The following is a 23,158-nucleotide window of genomic DNA, read 5'->3' as shown; positions in this document are numbered from 1 at the left end:
TCTCTCAAGCACTTACTTTTAGGAAGCATATGCAGTAGCTAAGCACTCAAATGCAGTCAAATTGATTTTGGCTTTTCAAATGAATACTCAGATATGTTTATTTGTTTTTCATTTTGGTTTGGGTTTCAAAATTCAGTCAGCTCCTGATTAATATGGTTTAAGAGACTAATGTACAGGTAAGTGTCTCTTTAGCAAGATCATTGCTTTTAAAAACAGAGGTCAAAAAAATGATACATTTTTTCCAAAAATTTACCATTTCTGTATGTAAATAGCAAATGAGAAATTTCAAATTTGTTGAAAACTTACTCTACAAAGATTATTTCAATGTTCACTGAAAGCTAGGTTTCCTGCCAGCTGTCTCATCTGACTGCTCAGAAGCCTATCAAGCTGGGTTGCTGAGGATACCACATTTTCAAAGCTGAGGAAACCAGTGCTTCCAGTATTTGCAGCAGCCTAGGCAGTCCATGTATATGCTCTGGCTTCAACAGACAGTAACTTGAGACAGAAAGACAGTAACCTGAAGCAACTCAACAATTAAAAGGCTTTCCTTCTATGGAGGATTTCAAACTTCTGGTGTTACTTTTTGAAGAACGAAATGAAAATTTAAAAAACAAACTGGTCTTCCTCTCTCAGATAGTTTTGCTTCTATTCACACTGAATGCTTTCCCTACTTATCAACCCATGAGTCACAAGTAAATCCAGAGGGCTCTCTACCACTGCTCAGTGAGGAAGATGACAACACTTAGCATGGTTCCCTCTTTACAGGCACACACAGGCTCCACTTGAATTCGAGTGAAACAGATCTGGGCATGTCTCTGTACTCTGTGCGAGACCAGCTAAACCAAGCCATAATAAATCATATTAGATGCAGCCTCATGCCCCTGTTTCTAGTTTCTTAAACTCGTATTCTCATAGAAATATTTCTGTGCTTTCACTATCAACAACATAATGGCAATCCCATACAGACCCAAGAACTGCTCACATAACAGAAAGGAAACGCTAGCTGGTTATGTATTAGCAGAATATATGACTTTAAACATATTTCCTATTAGGTCTCTCCCTTGCTTTGTCAATTCTTTTCTAATACAACTAGTCTATTTTATGTATATTTTATTTCATTTCATTAAGATGCTTTCTTGTTCTTGTTGAAAAACACTAGTCATACCCAGAAAGCTTAAAATAAAACAGTAGCACTCCAAGACAGTCACAGGATCAAAATTGCTACTTACTCACACACAGAGAAGCTATTCCTAGAAAAAAAAAAAAAATCATTGGAAAAATAAAATATTTGGAAATAAAGTAAGATGGTAAAATGAAAGAATGATAAAGAAAAAACAGAAAAAAGCATTCCTAACAAACATATAATTTTTAAACTTCATTTAGTCTTGAGTAGAATCTTAACATACATTTCCTAACAGATACCACTGGAGTTATCAAATGATCTTATATAAGAAGCCATGATCAGACTGTGGTTTTGCAAGAGCAAACAGCTGAAAGTTGTAGGAATCCCATCAGTAAAAAAGGGTAAGAAAATGCAGCTGGTTTATATATTCAGAAATGTGGTACAAAAATCAGCTATGAATGAATTTATATCATGTCAGACAAACTACAGCAAAAATTACAATAACATAAACATCTCTATTGTTCCTTGCACTGTTCTGTGTTTATTAAACACTTTTTAGAAGGATTAGTTTCTGCTGCTGTTGACTGTAAGCAGAATTTTCACAAGACTTGGAAAGACTAACAGCTTGTGTACGTATTTGGAAGTATGGGATGTATAACCTTTGCTCCAAGTAATAGAAACCAGTATCTCAAAAGCTTTCTAAAATTCTATGCTAAATACATAGTCAATGCATTCCAGCATTTTTTTTTTTTCTCCTTAGGGTGAAGTATTCTGCTTGCATATGGGTGGATATATGAATTCTTCATTAATTATTAACTCTTTAACTGACACTAATTAGTTTCAGCTACCCAGCTATGTGCTCGGCAGGCCCAAGCTACTTCACAATTCTGCATCATCAGCACTGGGAAATCAAAACAGTATCAGTAAAAATTGTATTGAACAATAGTGACCAACTACCCGATGCAGTTACCACTAAAGCCAATGAGGGCATCTCCAATGAATTTAATAAGAATCACAGTAAACCCCAAAGGCATACAGAGGGGTAAGGTAACAACAAAAGTCATCTCCCAACAGTAGAAAGCAACAAAAACAACAACAAAAAGGAAAGACAACACTCCAGTCAATCTACTTAACATAGGCCTGTGCTGCTGTGCTGTGAAATACCAACCCCACACAGGGAGTCCTGAAGCACAGATTCAGAAACAATTTGCAATCTGTGTACTTCAAGGATATCAATTTAGTCAATCACTGGGTAGCAGCAATAAGGTCTTTTACTTTAAATACCTCAGGTAAAATTTGGACCTGTGCAGAAAAACATTTGGACAAACCCAGAAACTGGGAGAGGAAGGGTACTCAGCCAAGACAGGCTGTGTGCAGAAGAAATTTGACACAAGCACATGTTATACTCACTATGATGGCACTGAAGTGCAGAACTCCAAACTTGAGGACATCAAGTCTTCATTCTACTCTAACCCATAGAAATTTAATTAAACCATAGATTTAAGCACCTTAAACATGCCTTGAGACATACTTCCAGTGAGAAACAGTTTTCAGATGCAGAAACTATTATCCCCAGTAACATATCTATTTAACAAGACCTAAAACATGTAACCACAACCACGAATCTAACAAACCTAAAACCACATCCCTTGGCACTTTGAAAAGAACATATTAGAAGTTAAATCTAAAGCTAGTCTGCAGCTGGAATAATTTACAGACAAGACCTGTCTTTTATATCAGACATTGTGGTTTTTTCCACTAGCAGGTTCAATCTGTCAGGACAGAGTCGGATTTATTACTCATGGTGAATGAGTTGCACACATATAACCAAGTTTTCCAATAGCACTTTGATAGATGCTGAAGTTCTCTGAAAGATCTAAGCTACCTTCTTTTAAGCAAGGCAGATTTACAACTTGCAGTAACAGAATCGCTGGTCTTACCACCACTCCTCCTGAAGAAAGAAATTTCATTAGTTTAGGACATATAAGAAACACAAAGCTTTCAGTTCTGTATTAGATGATTTTGGAAAAAAAAAAAAAGAAAAAAACCCCAACAAACCACACACAGAAGAAAAAAAGTATTTACTGCTTAGAAGGGAAACAACAGCAGAAGGTGTCACAGCACTTCTAGTTGAAGTGACTAGAAATAGCAAAGCAAGTGCTGTCTTGTGGCAGCAGTGGTAACAGTGGCTTGCTGGGTTACAACAGTAAACAATCCAAGGGAAACAGCCATAGAATACAAAAAAAAAAAAAAAAAAGAAAAAAAAAAAAACAGAAAAACCTTCTGTTTCCCTGAGATGCCACTAAGTCATTAACACAGCCATGTCAATCTGATGTCCACTATGACTTGCACAACAGTTACAGAGTCTTTGTCTACAGGACTATCTATACTCTGATGAACCAACTCCTTGTCCATGTTTAAGAGCAGATTTTCCATTACAGCATTTGCCAGATTTCCCCACCCACTTCAACAGGAATACAGCAATCTCCACTGACAGAGGTCTTGACCATTAAGCACCAGCTGATCCAATCCAACTCTTCCATTCCCAATCATAATGCAATTACATGATTCTGCAGCAACTTGAGCCCTCTCACAGGTCTTGCTAGAGCTTAGATTTTGCACAATGGACCTGCTAGTAAGCTAACCCTAGAAAGGTGGAAAAAGAGCATGAGATTGCTTTTCCCCAATCCAAACAGGCCATTCGCAAAGACATTCCAGATCTGTGAATTGCTTAGCTAGCTCCAAGTGCGAGCAGAGCACACGCAGGTCTGTCTGAATCTTTCTGTATAGACATGCCACAATACCTTTTAATCTCCTAGGCTGTACACATAAACCGTCACAGAATTCCAGGAGTATAGCTTCAATAATTCCTTTTTGACAATCTGGGTAACACCTAGCAGTCAGCCTAGAAGCATAATGACAACTGCTAAATCTATCATGGGCAATACTGCTTAAGAACTAGATAGATAAAAACCACTACCTAACGCTTAAAAGTTGCTGTAGCATGTGAAGAGGAAGCATTCTTCTCTCTGACATGATTCCCTAAATTGAAATATAAAACATTTAAAATGGGAAGCATTTCTATTTGACAAATAGATACAAAATCTAACATCACAGACTCCACGTATAATGTTCACATATATGTGAAAATGATAGCTTTCTGGATAAATAACATTTGTTGTTTGTTTCAAAACTATCATAGCCTTTTTTTTAATCTAATGGGAATATAAACTTGAAGGCGTATGATATAGTTAGCATATAAACATCTTCCAGAGGTATGAACTAATAATCTTAGGAAAACATGTACTACACAGCATCTTGCCCATCATGAGAAGTAATTACTTCAGGGTATCCTTATAACAAAAGGTGTGAGAACAAAATCAAAGTCAACCAAGTAACAACTCACCAAATTACCACTCCTCAGATGATAGACCTGGTGGTTACTTGATTTCAATTTGTAATTTCCTATTACCCTAAAAATGCATATTCATATATTCACACAATGAATTTAGCAGAGCTGATAGCTGGAGAACCAACCTAGAACTGATGATTACAGAAACAAATACCCTTAAAGTCACTGCAGGACAAAATCTTTCTGTTAAAAAGTTTGTATTGTGTATTGAGTTCAAGAACTCTTCTGTGAGAACACTATGTAAAGCATTTCCTGTAAACCTCCCCTCTCATTCCCACTCCCCAATCAGTCCCATCACTTACACTGCTACAGCTGTTCATTTCATTGTGGAATAAATTGATATGGATTAACTACAATGCTGTAAAAGACACCTGGGTTTGTTTTTTTCCTTTTAATCAGAATGATTTCCCTCATTTGTGTTGCCACAAGTGAGGAGGCTAAGTGGGCCAGAGCAAGGAACTAGGGGAGAGAAGAAACAGCATGGCAGGGTCTCAACTTCCACCCTCTGCTTGTGAAACTATGGTTTTAGTGAATGTATATGACTTCTTCAAATCATGAAAGAGATCATTGCAACTGAGAGATTAGATATTTTCTGTATTTTCCTTTGCAAATGAAGTTTATTTAGCTTTATTTAATTTGCATAAATTAGTAGTTAGAAAAGCCCAGATCCTCAGAGGGGATGTAACAAATTGTAATCAGCTTTTGTCTGGCATCTCTGGAATTAGTGATTTACAGCAAGTGAGAACCTTCTCTGAGAAGACAGACTGTGTTGACGCTAAATGACACAAAGGACCGTTATCAAACGATCACAGAGTTTGCATTAGTAAAGAGAAAGATGTCTGCTTTCTTAACTCCTTTATACATTTAATTGAGCTGTGCTCTCATTCAAACAAAGTTATTAATACAGGAGACGTCCAGGGAAAATTTGCAGATTACTTTCTAATGTTGGTGTGATAGGAAACTCATTAACAAATTAAGGTATTGCAGCCTGGATGGAAACTGGAACAGATGGCCAGTCTGCAGGACCACAGGAAGTATGAGATACTTAAAGGTCTCATTTGTAAAAGACATTTTGAAAAGTATCCTGTCTGCAGGACAACTAATAAGCCAGTGAGAATTTCTTTTCATGATAAAATGCTTTTAGCTGTATGTCCTTGTCTAGTTTTCTTTTGTGGATGGATTTCTGTAAAAGTCAGACTGACCATAATAAAATAGTCATAACAAAGCAAGACTGGCTGTTCTGGACAGATGATAGTAAATACAGTGCTACTGTGAGTCATTTTACCCAGAAGTGATATGTGAGGCTCAACAAAGTTATTTCTCTGTCATTATTCTGGTAAAGAAGCACACATCACTAACTTGTGAATGTAGGAAAAGGGCAGTGAGTGGGGGAACACTATTAATAGAATCTTTTATTATCATGACAAACTAGGGAATGCATTCAAGTTGAGTTTGCATGATTGTCTGTTAAAAATATTAGCATTTTCCCTGTAACATGACAATGCTTGATCTGAGATCACTGACAGAAAACACAGATCTGGAGCCTCATTATGACATCTTTATATTGCTTTCCACAATATAGACATCCCTTACATAAGTTAAAAAAAATGTGACCATGCGACAGACAGGAACCAGAACTGCATATACTGGGATAGAAATCTGAATTTTGAAAAACCACAGTGGTTTTTTAAATGGCAAAGAAAATTGGAGTTACTTATGGTTTAACAAAACTCGCACTACTAGCTTTCTTGGACCACAGATCAATAAACAAGTACATATGCAGCTCACTGGGTAAGACCAGACAAAAGCAATTAGAATTGATACCCTGAAAAACTCAGGAAGATGTTCATTAGCCAAGAAACACTCTTGCAATGACTCTGCTATGAATTACCAGAGGACCAGCTTGCACCCCAAGCCTATCAGTTTGAGGGCTGACATAAAACACAGTTTAAACACCTGAACTTTTCCAAAAATAGGCTTCTCAACCTTCTTTCAAATCGTGGAATGGCTCAGCTATTTCTAAATGCCACTGAATCAAATCCAATGAAACTTCTGAAAAGACACTGTGACAGTAACCTTCACCATCACTTCCCGACTGTGTTTTGCTTTTCTTTTTTCCTCTTAACAAGGCTTGATCTCACTGTCTGGCTGAACATTAATCCGCTTTCACCAAGTACCAAACAAATGCTTGCTGCATTAATACACTGCAAATCCTCAAGGTATAAGTTACACACAATACAGTATAAAAGGGAAGCATAGGGCTTTCATTTCACTACAGCTGTTACCAGGAAGGCAAGCAGATCACAGGTAAGTTTTCATCAGATCCTCATCTAGAAATCTTCTTTCAAATTGCAAACACTGTATGTAATAAATTGCTTCTGAAAAGTAGATTATCCTTTGCACTTTCTCTCCCTTGCTTCTTTCTCCTTAAAGACAGGACACATTCTCTGTACAGAAACTTAGATAAAAATATTTCATTGAAAGTGGTATGGTACTCTGTTATTATTATTCTGCAAAGATTGCTCACATGCTACTTCAGTTGCTCAGGAAAATCAAGCTTTTAACAATAAACATATGGATAGATCTATTTATTGGCTTTACCCTATGTTCGCACTGTTTCTGAAAGCTTGCTATTATAGAACCCCTTGAGGGTAATGTGAAGATTCAATTTCTTCCTGTTATTCCTGTTGAAAATAACTATACGTGCTCCTCCAGTACAGATATATTTTTTGCTTTGTACACAGGATGAAGACAGTTAATTGTTACGTGCTTTTATTTTGCTGGAAAGCAATTTGTTGCAATAGCTGTCAGCTCACCAACATTACTATAGCAGTGGAAAGAGAAGAATGTGAATTCTGTATTACAGTGAATGCCACGTGGTGCTCAGGATACTGCTTCACAAGGGTGAGAATCTTAAGTTTAATTTCAAGCACCAAAATTAAATATTCCAAGTGATGTATGAATAACCCACTTCTCCAGTCTGTAACGAACATATAGACAGAATGAGCCTTGTGAAAAAACAGGTTGAGTAACTGCTGTGCTATTTAACAGGAAAGTAGATACATAGCCAATCTGAACCACAAAGGGAAGAGTGAAAAGATGCTAGTAAAATTCAGATCTTTATCTGGCTGCACAAATTATGTTTATATTGTATAACTAGAGTTTAAAGTATTACAATCTGGATCTCTGCCTTGTGTTCAATTTGTGGTTGCAAACAGATGCAATAAAGAAGCCATTAATATGTAGACACCCATACTTTTCCAAATAATTGGAATAATTAAGTAATTGACTTGTAAGATTGTCTGGTGGTGGTATGACACAAATTTGACATATCGGTCCTCCTGAAAGGAGAAATCCAAGGATCTAGGTGAAATTAGAAGAGTCTGATCCAAATCCTTTTGATTTCAGTGGGATTTTCCCACTGGTTTAATTAATTTTCACATCAGGTGATGTGAAATTTTATAAAAATTTGGAATTCTAACCCATAACAAATTTCAAAGTAGGTATTTCCTTCTTGTAATTTTCAGGATCCAGTATATAAATATCCACCAGTATCATCTGTTCAGCAAACATGTACCTTCAAGGAGATTGTGTATGAAACAGTGAAAATCCCTGGCTGTGGTGACCATCCTGAATCTTTGTATTCGTACCCGGTAGCTACAGAGTGCCACTGTGAGACCTGCGACACTGACAGCACTGACTGCACTGTGAGGGGACTGGGGCCATCCTACTGTTCCTTCAGTCAGAATGGAAGTAACCAATGAAGGATCCTTGAGAGGGCAGTTTGGCTTTCAATGTTCACTTCTAAACAAAGGTACTGATTGGGCTTAAGTGGAAGACAACAGGCAAGGATATCTAGAAACTACCAAGACTGAAACAAAGATTTTTAAGGTCAAATTGGAGACCTACTGATTAAACTTCTCTTCAAGCCTTCCCTACTTATCCCATCAGTTTCCTTAAAATAATTTTCATAGGTCTATAGAACACTGCTTCCGATTCCTTCTGTCCTTGTCTCCTGTTCTTCTCTATTACACCTTCATTCTTTATATTCCTGTATTTCCACTGCCTAGTTTACTTAGCTTATTCTATGCAATCCTACGCTTTCAAAAAGTTCCCAAGTTCCAAGTCCTTATTATCCCCTGCTTTCCATCTCTCTTCAGAATGCACTTATTTTAGAAAGCCTTGAAGCACTTTTTTTCTTACAACCAACATTTGTGTCCTCACTTTCTATTAGTTGGATTGTAAACCTCTCTCAGCTGAGATCCTGACTTTTTTTTGGCAAAATATTTCATATAGTCATTATGCTTTGTAAATAATAACAGCATGTTTATTTAAGAGCCAAAAATCTATGTTCAGATGTTGAATGTCACCTGAATTCTTGTGCTTTCTCAGTAAGGCTTGTTAGCTCAGGCTCAGTGCCACAATACACAAATAACATGAACTCTAGTTTATACCTGGGTGACTTGAATTATCAGCTGTCTACTTTCACCTGAGTAAACATATCCTAAGTCAGTTAAACAATTCTGAAAATTTTGCCACATACCAGAAACACTGGATTTCCTCTCATTATGCAACAGAATGTAATAATGAGAATTTTTTTAACACTAACATAGGAGTCCCACAAATTAGATTAATCCAGAGGCACCTGATCCTGGAAGTGCAGACATGGTGTGATAACATGCCTTGAAAGTAGTTCACAGTAGTCCCTCTGAGAACGGAAGTTCATAGAGTTCTGCAGCAACCTAATTCTGCAATGGCCAGTATGAAGTCAGGATGGTCTGGAAGCAAACTGGAGGACTGACTGAATCAGAATGGAAAATTATCTCAAATTATTGGGAAAATTATCTGAAACCTAGAGAATAAAATCCAATCAGGAAAATGAAAAGAGACTGATCTTCATCAGAAACAATCACCTACACAAAAACAGAATGGAGAGCAACTGGTTCAGCAGCAGTTTGGCACCGAAGACTTGGAGGTTATATAAGCTAAGTATGAGTCAACAGTATCACACCACTATGGAAAAGTGCGAATGTAAGGAGTAGAACCTACAAGACGCAACCTACATCCACCATTCAGTTCAACATGATAGGGGCCTCAGCTGAGTTGTTACTTCCAGCTTTGGACACAGAACTTCAAGGCATTGAAAAACTGGAGAAAATCCACAGAAGAATAATAATAATGGAGAGGGGCCTAAAAAACATGTTAGGAGAAAAACATTTAAATAAATGAGGTTGTTTTGCTTATGGGAGGTAACACTTGGGGCAGGGGGGCGGGGAATTAGAGGAACCTTTTACATGCTTGAAGACTGTTACAGAGAAAAGGAACAGTCAGTTCTCTATGTTCATAGTGAACAGAACTAATGAAAGATTCAGAGTAGTCACTAGCAAATCTTCCAAAAGGTACAGACAGCTAGACACTGAAATAAATTGTCAGGGGGTTGAGGAAGGAAGGAAGGAAGGAACAAAGAAATGAACGAATGAAGGAAGGGAGTGGGGTCTGTGGAGTAGTGACCACTACAGATCTTTAACACATTGAACCTGTTAGGAAAGATGGAGATAAAGTTAATTTGTCGTGAGGCAAGGGAATGAAGTAGACAGCCTCTTGAGGTCGCCTGGCATGTCTGCTTTTGAGAATCTTACAGACATATTTATTTAAAGGGAATTTGTCTGTTACTCTGGATCTCTCTTATAATAGATAATAGATATTTTAACTTATTGCATTTTTAGCTTTTTTACTGAAAGATATTAGTTCTCTTAACTTAATGTTATTTACAAGATTAATCTACATGGATATTTTCTTTGGTCTAGTAAAGTTTTAAAAGCGGTAAAGTAATAGGTAAATCAAATTGCCTCTCATTTCAGTTTTAAACACGAGTTGACTTCAGTTAAAACTAAGCATATTATTCATATCAGGAATTATTCCATTCTGGATGAGAGAATTTTGAATTAAAATTTCAAAACAGAGTCGCTTGTAGTAACATATTATGGAAAAAGATATATTTTCAAAATAGATCTGTAAACACCTGTATTGTCTATTGTGCATTTTGGAATAATAAAAATAATTTTGTTGCACCTCTGTTATGTTTGTCTTAATAAGCCAGTTAAAAAACATGAGGCCACCTGCCCACTTTACTATGCTTTAAATCACACGTTTTCTTCCCCCCTCATAATTTTCATCGTGTAACTAATACACCCACCTGAGCCATATTTACATTATATGGCCAAATCACATCAAATAAAAGACTGGTATATTCTAGCCTGATCTGGTAATGCGATAATGCAATATTACATAGTTGTAACAGAACTGTGGATGAGAATAAAGATTATCATTAATATTTTATTTAAACTATAGGGATTGAAACCTCTCCAGAGTTGTATCCACATCTCTGTCACAAATTAGCTTGCATGTGAAAACAAAAATCAGCTCTCACTTCATCCATCAGACAAATGCATCACTCATTTTCATTTTGCAAATAAATCTGTTCAGAACTTCAAAACTAAAACTGTAACTAATGCAGTCAAAAGAGTATTGAGGTTAATATCAGAATGCTAGCAAAAAAATCCTAATCATGCATCACTACAAGCTTCCAGACTCTCATTTCATATGTCTCACACATGTTAGGTACCAATGCTGAGGTAAATACCAAGTCCTACAGACTCAAAGATGCAAAGAGAAAGGTGCCCTCCATATCAGCACTAACATCTGCCAAGCAACTTGTAGCCTTTGGGAATACCTCTTTTGAACACTTTCTCAATCCCTGTCCAGTACCTAGATATGAGTTCTACCCAAATCTCTTCCATAAAGCTGGCTTTTTGAAAAATGGGTATATCATGCATCAAAATATTTCTGTTTTCAGAAGATCAATGGGGAACAGCAAACAAATAAATAATTTATTGAATTTATCTTCTTTTTCTAATCACAAGCAATCACAAAAAAGACTTGGGAAACAAATCCCACATGAATTTTTGCTGTTAACATCAGTGAGCTCTGAATGCATGCCTCCATTTATATGAAACTAGAATTGGTATTCTACTCTGAAGTAAAATCCATTCCAAATCATGTCAACAACTACTTGTTCTACAGCCTGATGGCAAATATTTCACTGCCAGTAGCTTCACTGACAAAAAATCAGAAATTCTTACAGAAGGCTGGTCTGACTTGAAAATGTCTTGGACTACCTCTGATAGTTTGTAAGACAGACTTTGACTTTATCTTCTCAAAGTTCATTTTCCATTCAATGCCCAATACTAATTTCATTAAACTTAGTTTTACATCATTTTTCTAAAGTTTTAGTGAAGGTACATGCAAGCCATGAATATCACTGTAGTCTGAGATCCAAATCTGCTTTGAGTTATTATTTAAGAAAAATATTTAAGAACTAATTTGTATGCTATTTACCTAGCTCTGTCATGATGAATAAATGGGAACTCTGTCAAAAGGTGAAAGTCTCAGTATGACATGCTACTATAAATGCTAATTGGTGGGTAAGCTTCTAGAAACATTCCTAATAGAGTCAGAAGTAGATTTTCAAAAATTCCTACCATGGGCCTAACCCCTTCCATTGAAATCAATAGGTAAAATGCTTTTCAACTTCAATAGAACTATTCTGCCAACAGTGAACTTTTAAAAAACTGAATATTAATTCTATTTTTAAAGGCAGGGTCTGCAAAAAGACCTTACAATATGTGAGACTTTAGATGCCAGCCTACAGAAACGAACTTTAGAGGTAGTAAAAAATAAAATGGACTGTACTACCTATTTATTTACTCCCAGTTAAGTAAAATTATCTCTTTTCTTGCATCACCCTGAAAACAGCAAACCTGGAAAACTGTAATTTATAACCCCTTGGTGAAGGAATACAGCACAGAGATAATACAGAGTGTTGAACTGTCCCTTAAAGACCTTTGAGAGGGACACTTAATGCAGGATTCACTGTGTTGTAATTAATTAAGTCTTTCAAATACCCAGATGTATAGATGAACTGCATGAAGACTATTCATCTCTGCCACCACATCTGTGGGTAAATTAATACTTTCTATCATTTATTATGCAGACAGTTTGACCTTGATCTTATGAGTGTCTGTGCCACTTGTACTTGAAGCTCTCCAGACGTCAAGATGGGAACATGAAGTGCAGCAGCAGTTTTCATACTCCTACTAATTGAAATGACTGTTTAATCCTAACTGCCTTTTTAGGTAGAAAGCACACCCTGATTTTACAGACAGGCAAAGAAATACACATTCCTCACCCTGAAGCCATTAATAAAGCATCAACAGCTGTTGTCAGTGCTCAGCTATTATTCCCTGACTAAATTCTGTAAATCATTCCTCCTAGCTTAAAATAGGTTTACACTTGCCTTTATAATTTTGGCATATAACTGGGCTCACAATTTTTTTTTACCATAAGCAAGAAATATAAATGTCCTCTCCTTGTATTAACCCAACTGATGAATAAGAATTTATTAGTCATTACAAAATCATCAGACAAATCTAGCCTGAGACAGAGGTAGTTACAAATAATAGCTGGAAAACAGGAATGTCAGGACTCTGGCCTGTACATGCCAAGTTTAGGCTGCACTTAACTTGGGCTATTTGAATGGGAAGGGGAAAGACAATTGAGTGTGGTGTTAATATACTATATTCCTCCTTCACCCTCCCACCTCAGCAAGTGCATTTTGCTTTGTCAGTATGCAATATGTAGCCATATACTTCATTTTCATTAAAAAAATACAACTAGCATCTTAGTTGAAACTACAAAAAAAAAACCTACAAAAAAAGGAGCTAAGCAGGCTAATCCAAAAAATTCATTTGGTGATGGCAGCCTCGAGATTAGCAGCTCCCCCCCGACTCAGGCAATGGGATCTATAACATTTTTCTGTGTATCTCATGTTTCTCTTCAATTTACGTTATTAACATTAGCTATCAAAACCTTGGTCTTTCAATGTGACTTATACTGATAGACATTACAGCAGCTCACAAGGCTGCAGTCTCTGGGAAATATAGAAAACAAGACAGGAACAGGGTTAGAGAAAGGACATACTTTCAAGAAATCAAATGTCAGTGTTTCATTATGTGTAGGTGGGGGAGAGAAAGAATTAACTAGCTATGCTTCACAGTCATTAACCATTAGTTTTCTTTCATGTAGCAACTCTAGGAGGCAAGAGGTAAAGTCTTCCTTCACACTGATGGCCTCTTAATTCACTGAAAAAATACTGGGGGGCAGGGTGTTCAGATGTATTACTTGTATAGTATGATGTTATTTTGTATGAGAAAGGAAGGTAAATTCTGCATCTAATATATCCGGATTACATTCGGCTACAGTTATATACACTAAATAATTCTATAGACAGAGATATTATTCAGTCAGAATATGAGTCTAACCCCTAAAATATGTTCTTAAGATATTCAAGACTTATAAGGTAATCTAACATTACCCAATGGCTTGTAGATAAACCTTTGAACAACTTAAGGAATCCAATTTCCTTCTTGCTTCACGTGTTTACATTTAAAGTTTCATTCAAAAAGTACCTTAGCTTTCATTATCTCCTTCTCTCATTATACAATATTGGAAAGTCTTGATGCTTTTCTGAATGCTGTGGGAATTCCCAGTCAAAATAATACGATAATGAAGAAAAATCTGAAGAAGATAGAAAACTTTTGTTTCAGACACTGTCAAAATTTATGTCACAGTGAGGCAAAGGGTTATGGATCAGGTCTAATGCATTAGATGGGAGATTGATTTACACCATCCATGTAAATAGATACAAATTTTACCACACTGGCTTTGTTTACACAATCTAGCCTTAATACAAGTAGATCCTGATCTACAAGTATCTGGATGTGTTCATATACTTGGATTATTATGTCTGGAACTCAAAACCACTTTACACTGTGATCCTTAGTTCAGGGACAATGTAGAAGCATAGCCAAATCAATTCCTGCCTATGCACAATCTGGTTACTTAGCATTTGTTATTCAGCACATCCGACACATGGAGAACTGACATTTTATTAAGCATTTCTCTAAGCAGAGTGTAGCAACTACCTTGTCAAATTCCAATATCCAGCTAGTAAATTCATTAGAGATAAAGAAGGTGCAGCAGTTTGATTCAGTTCACTCCAACACAAGCCCCAAAGATCACCTCTAAGAACAAGCACTGTAGGTAATGGAAGGTATGTTGTCTGGAATAGTCTTACAGACTCATGAGAACCACTCTAAGAATATTTATTTTCATCTATTTAACACTATAATATTTTAGAATATTTATTTTAAGAATATTAGGATAGCCAGTGGGATTACAGAGTATTCTGATATAGCATCTGAGGAATATCTGTTTAGTTTTTCTTGTACTGTGTGGACCAATATTGATTTGATAATCAAAAATAAAATAGCATGAGAGCAAGCCTGGGAATGAACAACATTACATCAGAATAACTGAGAGTCAGTTATGAATTTCAATGCTTCAGGGGTTAAATACTCAAGGGTTTGTGATGCCCTTAAATAATTCAGTCTATGTCCTTTCAGTAGATGTCTGATCCATCACTAGTTATTCACTAACACTTTGAAGACTGGAATAGTGTCAGATCTCAAATTAGAAAATTTCCTTTTAATGTCACTCGCGTTAATTTCTGTCATATTATTTCAGGTTATTTGTCACATCTCAAACTAGGTAATATTAAAAGCACAAAAAAGAATCTTCTCTTTCTTGATAACTCAGTATGCCATATGAAAGAAACAAGCAATTCTGCTTTTGACATACACAGCCCCATTGACTTCAAAATGGGAAAAGTGATGTGCCCAAGGATATGGCAATCGATAAGGGAGACTTCAGGACCTCCTGACTTCTCACTCTAGCAAAGCTACATAAAAATACAGTTCAAAGCATTATACAATTGGTAATATTACTATACTACACCAGTTTATTAAAAATGTATCCTTGTACTTGATCTGAAAATAAAATAAAAGTTTATGGCCCATGACAAAAGGAAGAACAAGGGATAAGTGTCAAATTGTAACTCTACTACCAGATGAAAAGAATCTAATGTAGACCTGCCAGGTTTTGAAAATAGACAACTGAACTGGGAAATCCCTTCAGTCTTGTTATGACATCACTACATAAATCCTTATGATGTTATATGGCTCCAAAAACATTATGCAAACAGCTGTGAAAAAAGCATTGAAATAAGATCTTTAACACATGAAACTGTGGCATAATCAGATTTTCTTGCTTGATATATGTCACATTCTCCTGGTGAAGATCTCTGTGCTAGGCAAATGATTTCCTGCTTACCTGAGTTGATTCTTAATGAGAATGAGTTTCTTAATGAGTTCTTTCAATTTGTGAATTATTTCCAAGTAGATGTTGATAACTGTTTTGTTTGCAATGGATAATGCAACACAACAACACCAAAAGCAAAATGCCTTAGCCACATTTCTTCCTCTTATCAGTGAGGGGACACAGTAAGAGACCTGTTTTCCCAATACATTCCAACTATTGTGTGAATAATGACATGGCGATAAATATTGCTAGTCTGTTTGTGACTAGGACTTATTACTGTGAACCTGGACATGCTGTGGAACATTGACAATTTATGTCAGTAAAAACAAAGAAACTAAAAGCACTGGAGATCTCACAGTTAAAACACATTGAGTAGTACCACTGTGGCACAAAACCAAAGGTCCTCAACCATTGCAAAACAATGTAGCAAGAAATCAATCACAGAATCAAAATGTTATTAGCAGGAATTAGCTGTATAATACTCTCTAGTCAAGTGTTCCCTCCCTTGCAACCTGGCTTGCCATGTTTCCTTCTACAGTGAAAGCCTAAGATGTCTGAAAGAGGGCTATTCAAGGAACAGATATTTGAAACTCATCTTAAATTTCACATCAGTAGAGTTATACAGATGGAGAGCAATGTACAGCACAAGCTTCTTCCCAAAAGAAAACAAGAAATAAAGAAATATAAACTCGCTGAATTAAGCAGAAATGGACTGTGTCCTAACAATGAAACTTTTCATTATTTATCAACTGTTATCCAGTTTAATGACTGGTTCTGATTACAGTTACTGCATCTCTGTCTCAACAGGTATGGACATTGTTAACAGAAAGATATATCATGCTGGATCCAGCAGCCCAAGAGAGATGAGGCTTCTGCAGCTCCACACCCCCGGGTCCAACCAGCAGCAAGGCTGAAGACATATGCACAGTAGGCATATGCACACAGAGCACATATATACACTACATATATACATGGCTGGCCACACAGATCAGCCACCCCAGTAGCTGGCACTTGATTGATTCACTCCAGGTTCTCCAGTCGCTGGCACCCAGGCATGTGGGCCCTCTGGAAGATAGGAGAGACTGTGCTGATCACACAGTGTCACATATCCCTAGGGAGTGACCTCTCACAGTCCAAAAGGTGCTCCACTGTTGACTCATCTTGATGGGGTTTCACACCTGGAAACTGGGGCTGAGGGGGACAGTCCTGGGGAGGGCCAAGACAGGGGGGTGCAGACAGGCTTTTCTCCTAACAGACATGAGCCAATAATATAGCTGAATATTTATGAAGCATCAGTTTCTGCTGTTCACACTTACTCAGAAAAATTAAAAATGCCAGACATCATCTGTGTGTTAAACACAGGGATGTGTACAGGCTCTCTCATAAAGTCAACTGTCAATCCCATCTAGGTCTCATCAGGCTTGAACCCCACAATGCTTTATAAATTTTACCTACTCTTTAGCAAAACTCCAAGAGAAGAATAGTCTTTCTTTAGCACCCATTTAATGCATCAAGGATTGCCAGGCTGACAAATCTTACTGCCCTTTCACTCTCTTAATTGATGCTCAGGATTTTAGGTTGTGTAACTCCTTTTAAAACTTTCAGGTAAAAAACAAAAACAAAACCAAACCAAACCAAAACAAAAAAACCCAACCAAAACAAACAAACAAACAAAACCTAGTTATTTGGGTATTTTACATTTGTATTTAGAAGTTTTATAAACTAGCTTTCTTCCTCCTTTCCTTACCACATTTTCTGGCTACTGACAGTAGCAGGAAGAGAGGCATTCTTGCATATTTTTGATGATGATATTGCTAGCAATTCACATCTACTACACAGAAAGTCTTTTGAAGAACAATTGTACTCACTTTTTCATGTCAGTGACTCTGTTCTCATTCTTTTCACACAATAGCACCTAAAATCATGACTACTTTTCCAAATTGTGTGCATAGCATTATGCCCACCTTATTCAAGTTTGCAGATTAAAAATTTCAGTATGCATACATCCAGTTATTCGGTAGTTTTGCTCTAATGCTAACTGGACACATTCTCACTTTTGGACACACATAATGCCACACACAAGTTTGAAAGTCATTATCAATAATTGATAAATGCTAGTGACATTAGGTACTGAGAACCATCATCAGTCATCTTCTGCTTAAGACGCTAAGTGGATGTTTTCGATACTGCCTTTGACTTAAATGCACAACTGCATGAACCTTTTTAAAAAGTCCTCAGCTGAAGGACATATGGCAAAAGCTAGTTAGTGCACTGCATAACTATGAAATGCTCACATTCTGCAGTGAAGAAGATAACATAAATATCTTCTGAAGGACAACTGTCTCTCTTTGGAAAAAACTATGCTACATGAGTAAGTCCCTCCAGATCAGAAAAAGGTACGATAAAGTCTATAAATAAGCTATCACTGGTATTTTTAAATGTTTCTTTGGCTGGCTTTCCACCTTTGCTGAGCACAACACTGAGTCTATTTTACCGCTGTTTGAGCAAGAATCACAAAAACCCAAGAGAATGAAATTGATATTGTGACAAGAAATGCACATATGAGTAATGAAACTCACAAAGTCTGCTTTCAATGTAGAACAAAAGATAATTTCCCCTTTCACCTCTTCAGCTCAGACAGCCTTTGGCATTTATTGAGCTCAATGTTTTGATTTCAAGTAATGTTTTTCTTTGGCTGGATGAGAATGACCTTTATGTGGCACCTGCACTAAAGTAAAATTCATTGAGAAACCAAGGCCAGACAGATTTTCCTGGTGAACACTTGAGTTTCCAAAACAAATCACGATGTAATTCATTGCAAGCAATACTTTCAGGAACCCAGCTTTAGTTATCTAAATTAAAATCTCCACAAGTTAGGTTTCCTAAATCTAATTTACTCTTTAGTACACTAATGTGTTCTCAGGTAGCTCACCAGAATAAGCTACAAGTCTGTGTAACAGTTGCCTAAGTTGCATCTTAGGCTCTGAAATTCCACCTAACTTGAAAAACTTCCTGCATTTGAACAGTCCTTCCTAAATGCATAACTCTTTCATGAAAGAGACAAAGTCTAAATCACAAATGGGCTTTTCAACAGAAGAACCCTTCTCATTTGCCTATATACAATTAACAGCACCAATTCATGCAAATCAAAGTTCTTGTGCTTAGTTTCAAAATTCTTTTATGAGTGGCTTCCCATGATCTTTATGATATAAGTATCCTGAAATCTATTCAACTCCCATCTAATTTAAGAACATCTCTGGGCTATGTCCCTTCCAGGAATTTGAGATGAGATGAAATGGAGGCAGCTACTTATCATGTGGGAATGCCTTGATACCAAATATATTCAAACAGCATTGCTGCTGAACTATAAATAAATATCTTCTGCAAACATCAGTGTTGTATAAGTGTCTCATTGTATATGAGCTGCAGAACTTATGCCTTACCCCATATGATATTGTGATGCAGTGACATTTCGCGGAAGGAAAAAGTGAAGACAAAGAATATTTATTTGCCAGTGATTATGTTAACATCAAATAGTAAAATGCATGGAAAGGTAATGATCTTTTGCACTTTTAATAGATAATAGACTTATGAAGAATGCTGCTGAACAAATCATCAATCTTACTTGCCAATCTAACTATAAAATTGCTCTTTGCAACCTTCTACTGACTGTCCCTTCTCTATTGCATTAACCGTAAGCTATTTGCCATCACTTTCAAAGCTCTTTGTGATTGATCCTTCCTACCCATCATCTCTCATCAAGAATTTAGAGGCCTCCAAACAAGCTATAGTGACAGTTTCCATCACCTAGTTGTTAATTTTTCAGACAAGCACCTCTATACTTTCTGTCAAGTTAAGAGCTGACACATCCAAAAAGGCACTTTCTGGTTCTCCTTCATATTTTCCCTTAAAACTCTCCTTTGCTATGATGTCAGTAAGAAGAATATTGCAGTCTATGTAAATAGATACTTAACATGTTGATCAAGAATATTAAATCATCTCCTTGACAACCTGTCTATAAGTACCTTTGTGTTATTTTAAAGCCATAAATTTTTTACTCCTCTTGATAATGCTTTAATGCTTGGTGGTTTATTCTCTTACAACAAGATAAAGGTGCAGGTCTCCCTCTGAGGTAAAGGGAAAGCACTCACTAAAACCAGATTTTAATCTAGAGTAATATAACAACAACTCCACAAGATGGCATTACACTACACCCAGGTGGAGGAATACAAGGCACTGGCACACACTCACTCTCTTGACTGCTTATTTTCAGGGAGGATTCAGTAGTCCCCAAATCATCTGTAAATAGCCAGCACACAGAAAACTGACATCCCACTCTCTGCTCTGGAAAGTAAGATGAGAAAACATATAAAGGGAATGAAAATGCAGAAACCTACAGTTTTTCCTTTTAGAAAACACTAAATACTCACTTCATAGATGATATTTTATATAGAAACAAACTGCATGTGAACAATGTATGGGATACTATAGGCTCATTGTCACTGCAGAACCAGTTCAATTACACCCTGAGCACTGATGCTCACTCAGTTCCTACCAAACACAATTCTCTAGCTGAAGCAATGTTTTTCACTCAAGCTGACTGGCCCATAAGGGGTGCAGGTTGACTTTTAAGTATAGTGAAAATTAGTGTACCACCAAAATGGGGACTTAGCCTCTCTGTGCAATTAACAAAAGTATCCAGTCAGCTGAAGGACAAAACTGCAGTGCAGTTTGGTGTTATCCTGAGAGTCAAATAAATTTCTCTTAAATTATTGCCAGTGCAGGTGATGCATACTACCTCTGAAGTAAAAACATGGCATTTATGAGATTTCAGAGGCCTATTGCAGTTAAGCCAGGATCACACCAAGATTAAGACAGTATCTTCTCAGAGGCTTTGGTTGAGAAGCAGTCTTGAAGGATGCATGCAGAGGCTGAGACAGAATTCTACAACAGGAAAAAGATCCTATGAACTGTAACATCTCAGAGGCTGAGCAAGATAATCTAGGCGGCTAGAACTATTCCAGGTCTCTAATTCTACCTGCACTAGTTCCAGATAAAACAGATTTGTATCAAAGCTGTCACTTGTTTAGTCATTGTTCTGTTCGATGGTACATAGTCATGGAATCAGCAGTACAGTGTGCACTAAACTCCCAGTGCTAGGAAAGTCTCATATCTCCCAATAAAAAGAAAGCTAACTAATGTAATCTATCTCTTTCCCAGAGATCAAGTGATGGGAGAATCTATTAAAACAAATACCCATGGCAGCTTCTGCTTTATTGTTAGTTCCACCTGAAACACTGCAAGCCACATCTAATACAAAGCCACCTGCTTACTTCAACGGGCTCTGGATCAAGCCTTAGCTGAGGAAAACTTTGCAGTTATCTCTTTAACAAGGCACGCAGTTGATTAACAGCCCTCCCACCTGCTACTCTAATGGGAATGCTTTAATTTTTGTGCTTCTCAGGGCAGCAGATGTGCTTGTACAATCATCAGCAAGAAAACTTTAAAGAAAAGCTGTGTAACTGAAGCATCCGCTAGTGTATTTACACTGCTTAGCTACTACAGAAGATCCCAGTAACTTCAGTGGGGGCAGATCCTCATTTTGGGATCAAGCTGTCATGGTAGCTATTGAAATTCTGATTCTAAGAGAACAGCTGATCTTTTAGAATGTGGCTTTCTCCATATCGAAAAAAAATACTGATGTTAAAAAAACATGTAAGAGACAATAGTGTGAGAAAACTATAGCTCTGAAGACTTCCTGAACCAACAGAGGGGAGGGAATCTTTAACAAAGGGATCGTTGAATTTCCACAAACTGCAAGATACAATATGAGTTCACAGTTGAGAAGGTACTTGTTGGATTAAAAAACAGAGAAGGATATTAAGGAGTAATTGGTTAGGCAGAAGTAGAAGTTTGTGAAAAGGAAAAATTAAGTCTAAAAACAGCAGCATTATATACCCCACCATAAAGACTACAATTAGTATGTAACAGGGGAGGAACAGTCTGAGGCCATTTTGAGTAATAACATAGCAAGCAGCCTGAGTTCTTCAGTCTAGCCCTTATCTCATGCTACGCTTCAAAGAAAACTATGTGCATAACATCTTTCTTTCCCACTGCACTGGAATATGATGAAAGTCCAAAAAGCTGGACACATGCAGTGGGTCTTGCTTTCTGAGGAATAAACATAGGACTGAAGTAGAAAATTGCACAGAATATTTCTTCTTTGTGACTATAAGGGTCAGTTATCACATGGAAAATATACTATATCAATGTGAAATAAGTTCATAATGAATTATTAGATTTTATCCATTAGATGTTTCACAAGGAGTTGTTCATTATTTTGCAAAGGACCAAGCTTAAATTCTGATGGCCATATCCACACCACATTTATGTTGCTCTAAATCTAGAATAACTAAGTTTGAAAAATATTTCAAATTACATCTGACTACTGGAATTCTGTCCTGGGCTGCAGTGGCTTCGCCAGTCCTTAATAAAATTGATATATAAACCGATATTAACATTCAAAATTGATGAATCACAAGATGCTTAAACTACTAAAGACAACGTATCTGTAAAAAGTTTGGATTTTTTTTTTTCTGTCTGATAGCACAGAGAGCCATAAATGTCTCTTTAGATTTAATCCAAGTTTAATTTTATTTTCATTGTAAAGAACCAATGAAAAGTGGCAATGATCAAAAAACTGAACTGTAGGTTAGGATTCAGGGCTAGCATCAACACATTATTAAAGTGCAGTTCATGTGGAAAAAGGTACAAATGACATATTTCTACCTATAAGATCTGGCCCCAATCTGCTATTTACTGTGTATCTTTTTATGTCTGACAAAAAACACACTTACACTGTGTGTGCCACGGAGCAATATTCAACAGAAGGCTGAACTTGAATCTTCAGAAATTTACACTGTAAATTTCTACTTGTGACATTACAGCTTGATGCTTATCTTTTAAAACTGGGCAATGGCAATCAGAAAAAAAAAATTATATTTTAGATGTAGGCTGTTGATTAGGATTTTTGTTTTGACTGCATTACACTACTAATACAAATATTACTGCTCAGAATACTATGATATTTAAAAGAATAGAAGGCTGATTTTCACAATGGCACCACACTGTGATTGGAAGTACCTCTGAAGGTGAAAACTAAACGGGCTGATAGCACTTATTCCTTTTCCAATTATCCACGCTGCTTGTCACACAGAGAACTTTTCCTTCCCAAAACTTTTCTTTCCTTTCTGCTTCATCATACAGTTGACATTGCTACTAATAGCAGAAAAAACAGATATTGTTCCATAAATTATGCATCAATTAGTCAAGAGTCTGTTGCCCCA

At 36.7% G+C, this 23,158-nt stretch overlaps 1 protein-coding gene across 1 annotated transcript; it reads left to right on the top strand.

Annotated features, from left to right (window-relative positions):
- Nucleotides 1–7,280: 7,280 nt before the first annotated feature.
- On the top strand, nucleotides 7,281–8,299 carry FSHB (follicle stimulating hormone subunit beta). The gene is made up of 2 exons (XM_074884870.1): nucleotides 7,281–7,439; nucleotides 8,063–8,299. The coding sequence occupies exons 1-2, from the start codon at nucleotides 7,281–7,283 to the stop codon at nucleotides 8,297–8,299; spliced, it is 396 nt and encodes a 131-aa protein (XP_074740971.1).
- The last annotated feature ends 14,859 nt before the right edge of the window (nucleotides 8,300–23,158 follow it).

This window comes from Strix uralensis, chromosome 15 (assembly GCF_047716275.1).
Source record: "Strix uralensis isolate ZFMK-TIS-50842 chromosome 15, bStrUra1, whole genome shotgun sequence".
Classification (NCBI taxonomy): domain Eukaryota; kingdom Metazoa; phylum Chordata; class Aves; order Strigiformes; family Strigidae; genus Strix; species Strix uralensis.
The sequence above is the reverse complement of the archived record's forward strand: the minus strand, read 5'-3'. Positions and strand labels throughout refer to the sequence as shown.

What these genes read in the sequence shown, in the direction of transcription:
- FSHB (XM_074884870.1), top strand. Translation starts at nt 7,281, where the DNA reads ATGAAGACAGTTAATTGTTACGTGCTTTTATTTTGCTGGAAAGCAATT. An exon ending in CAGGATACTGCTTCACAAGG is followed by an intron (nt 7,440 to 8,062) that starts GTGAGAATCTTA and finishes TGTAATTTTCAG; the next exon opens with GATCCAGTATATAAATATCC.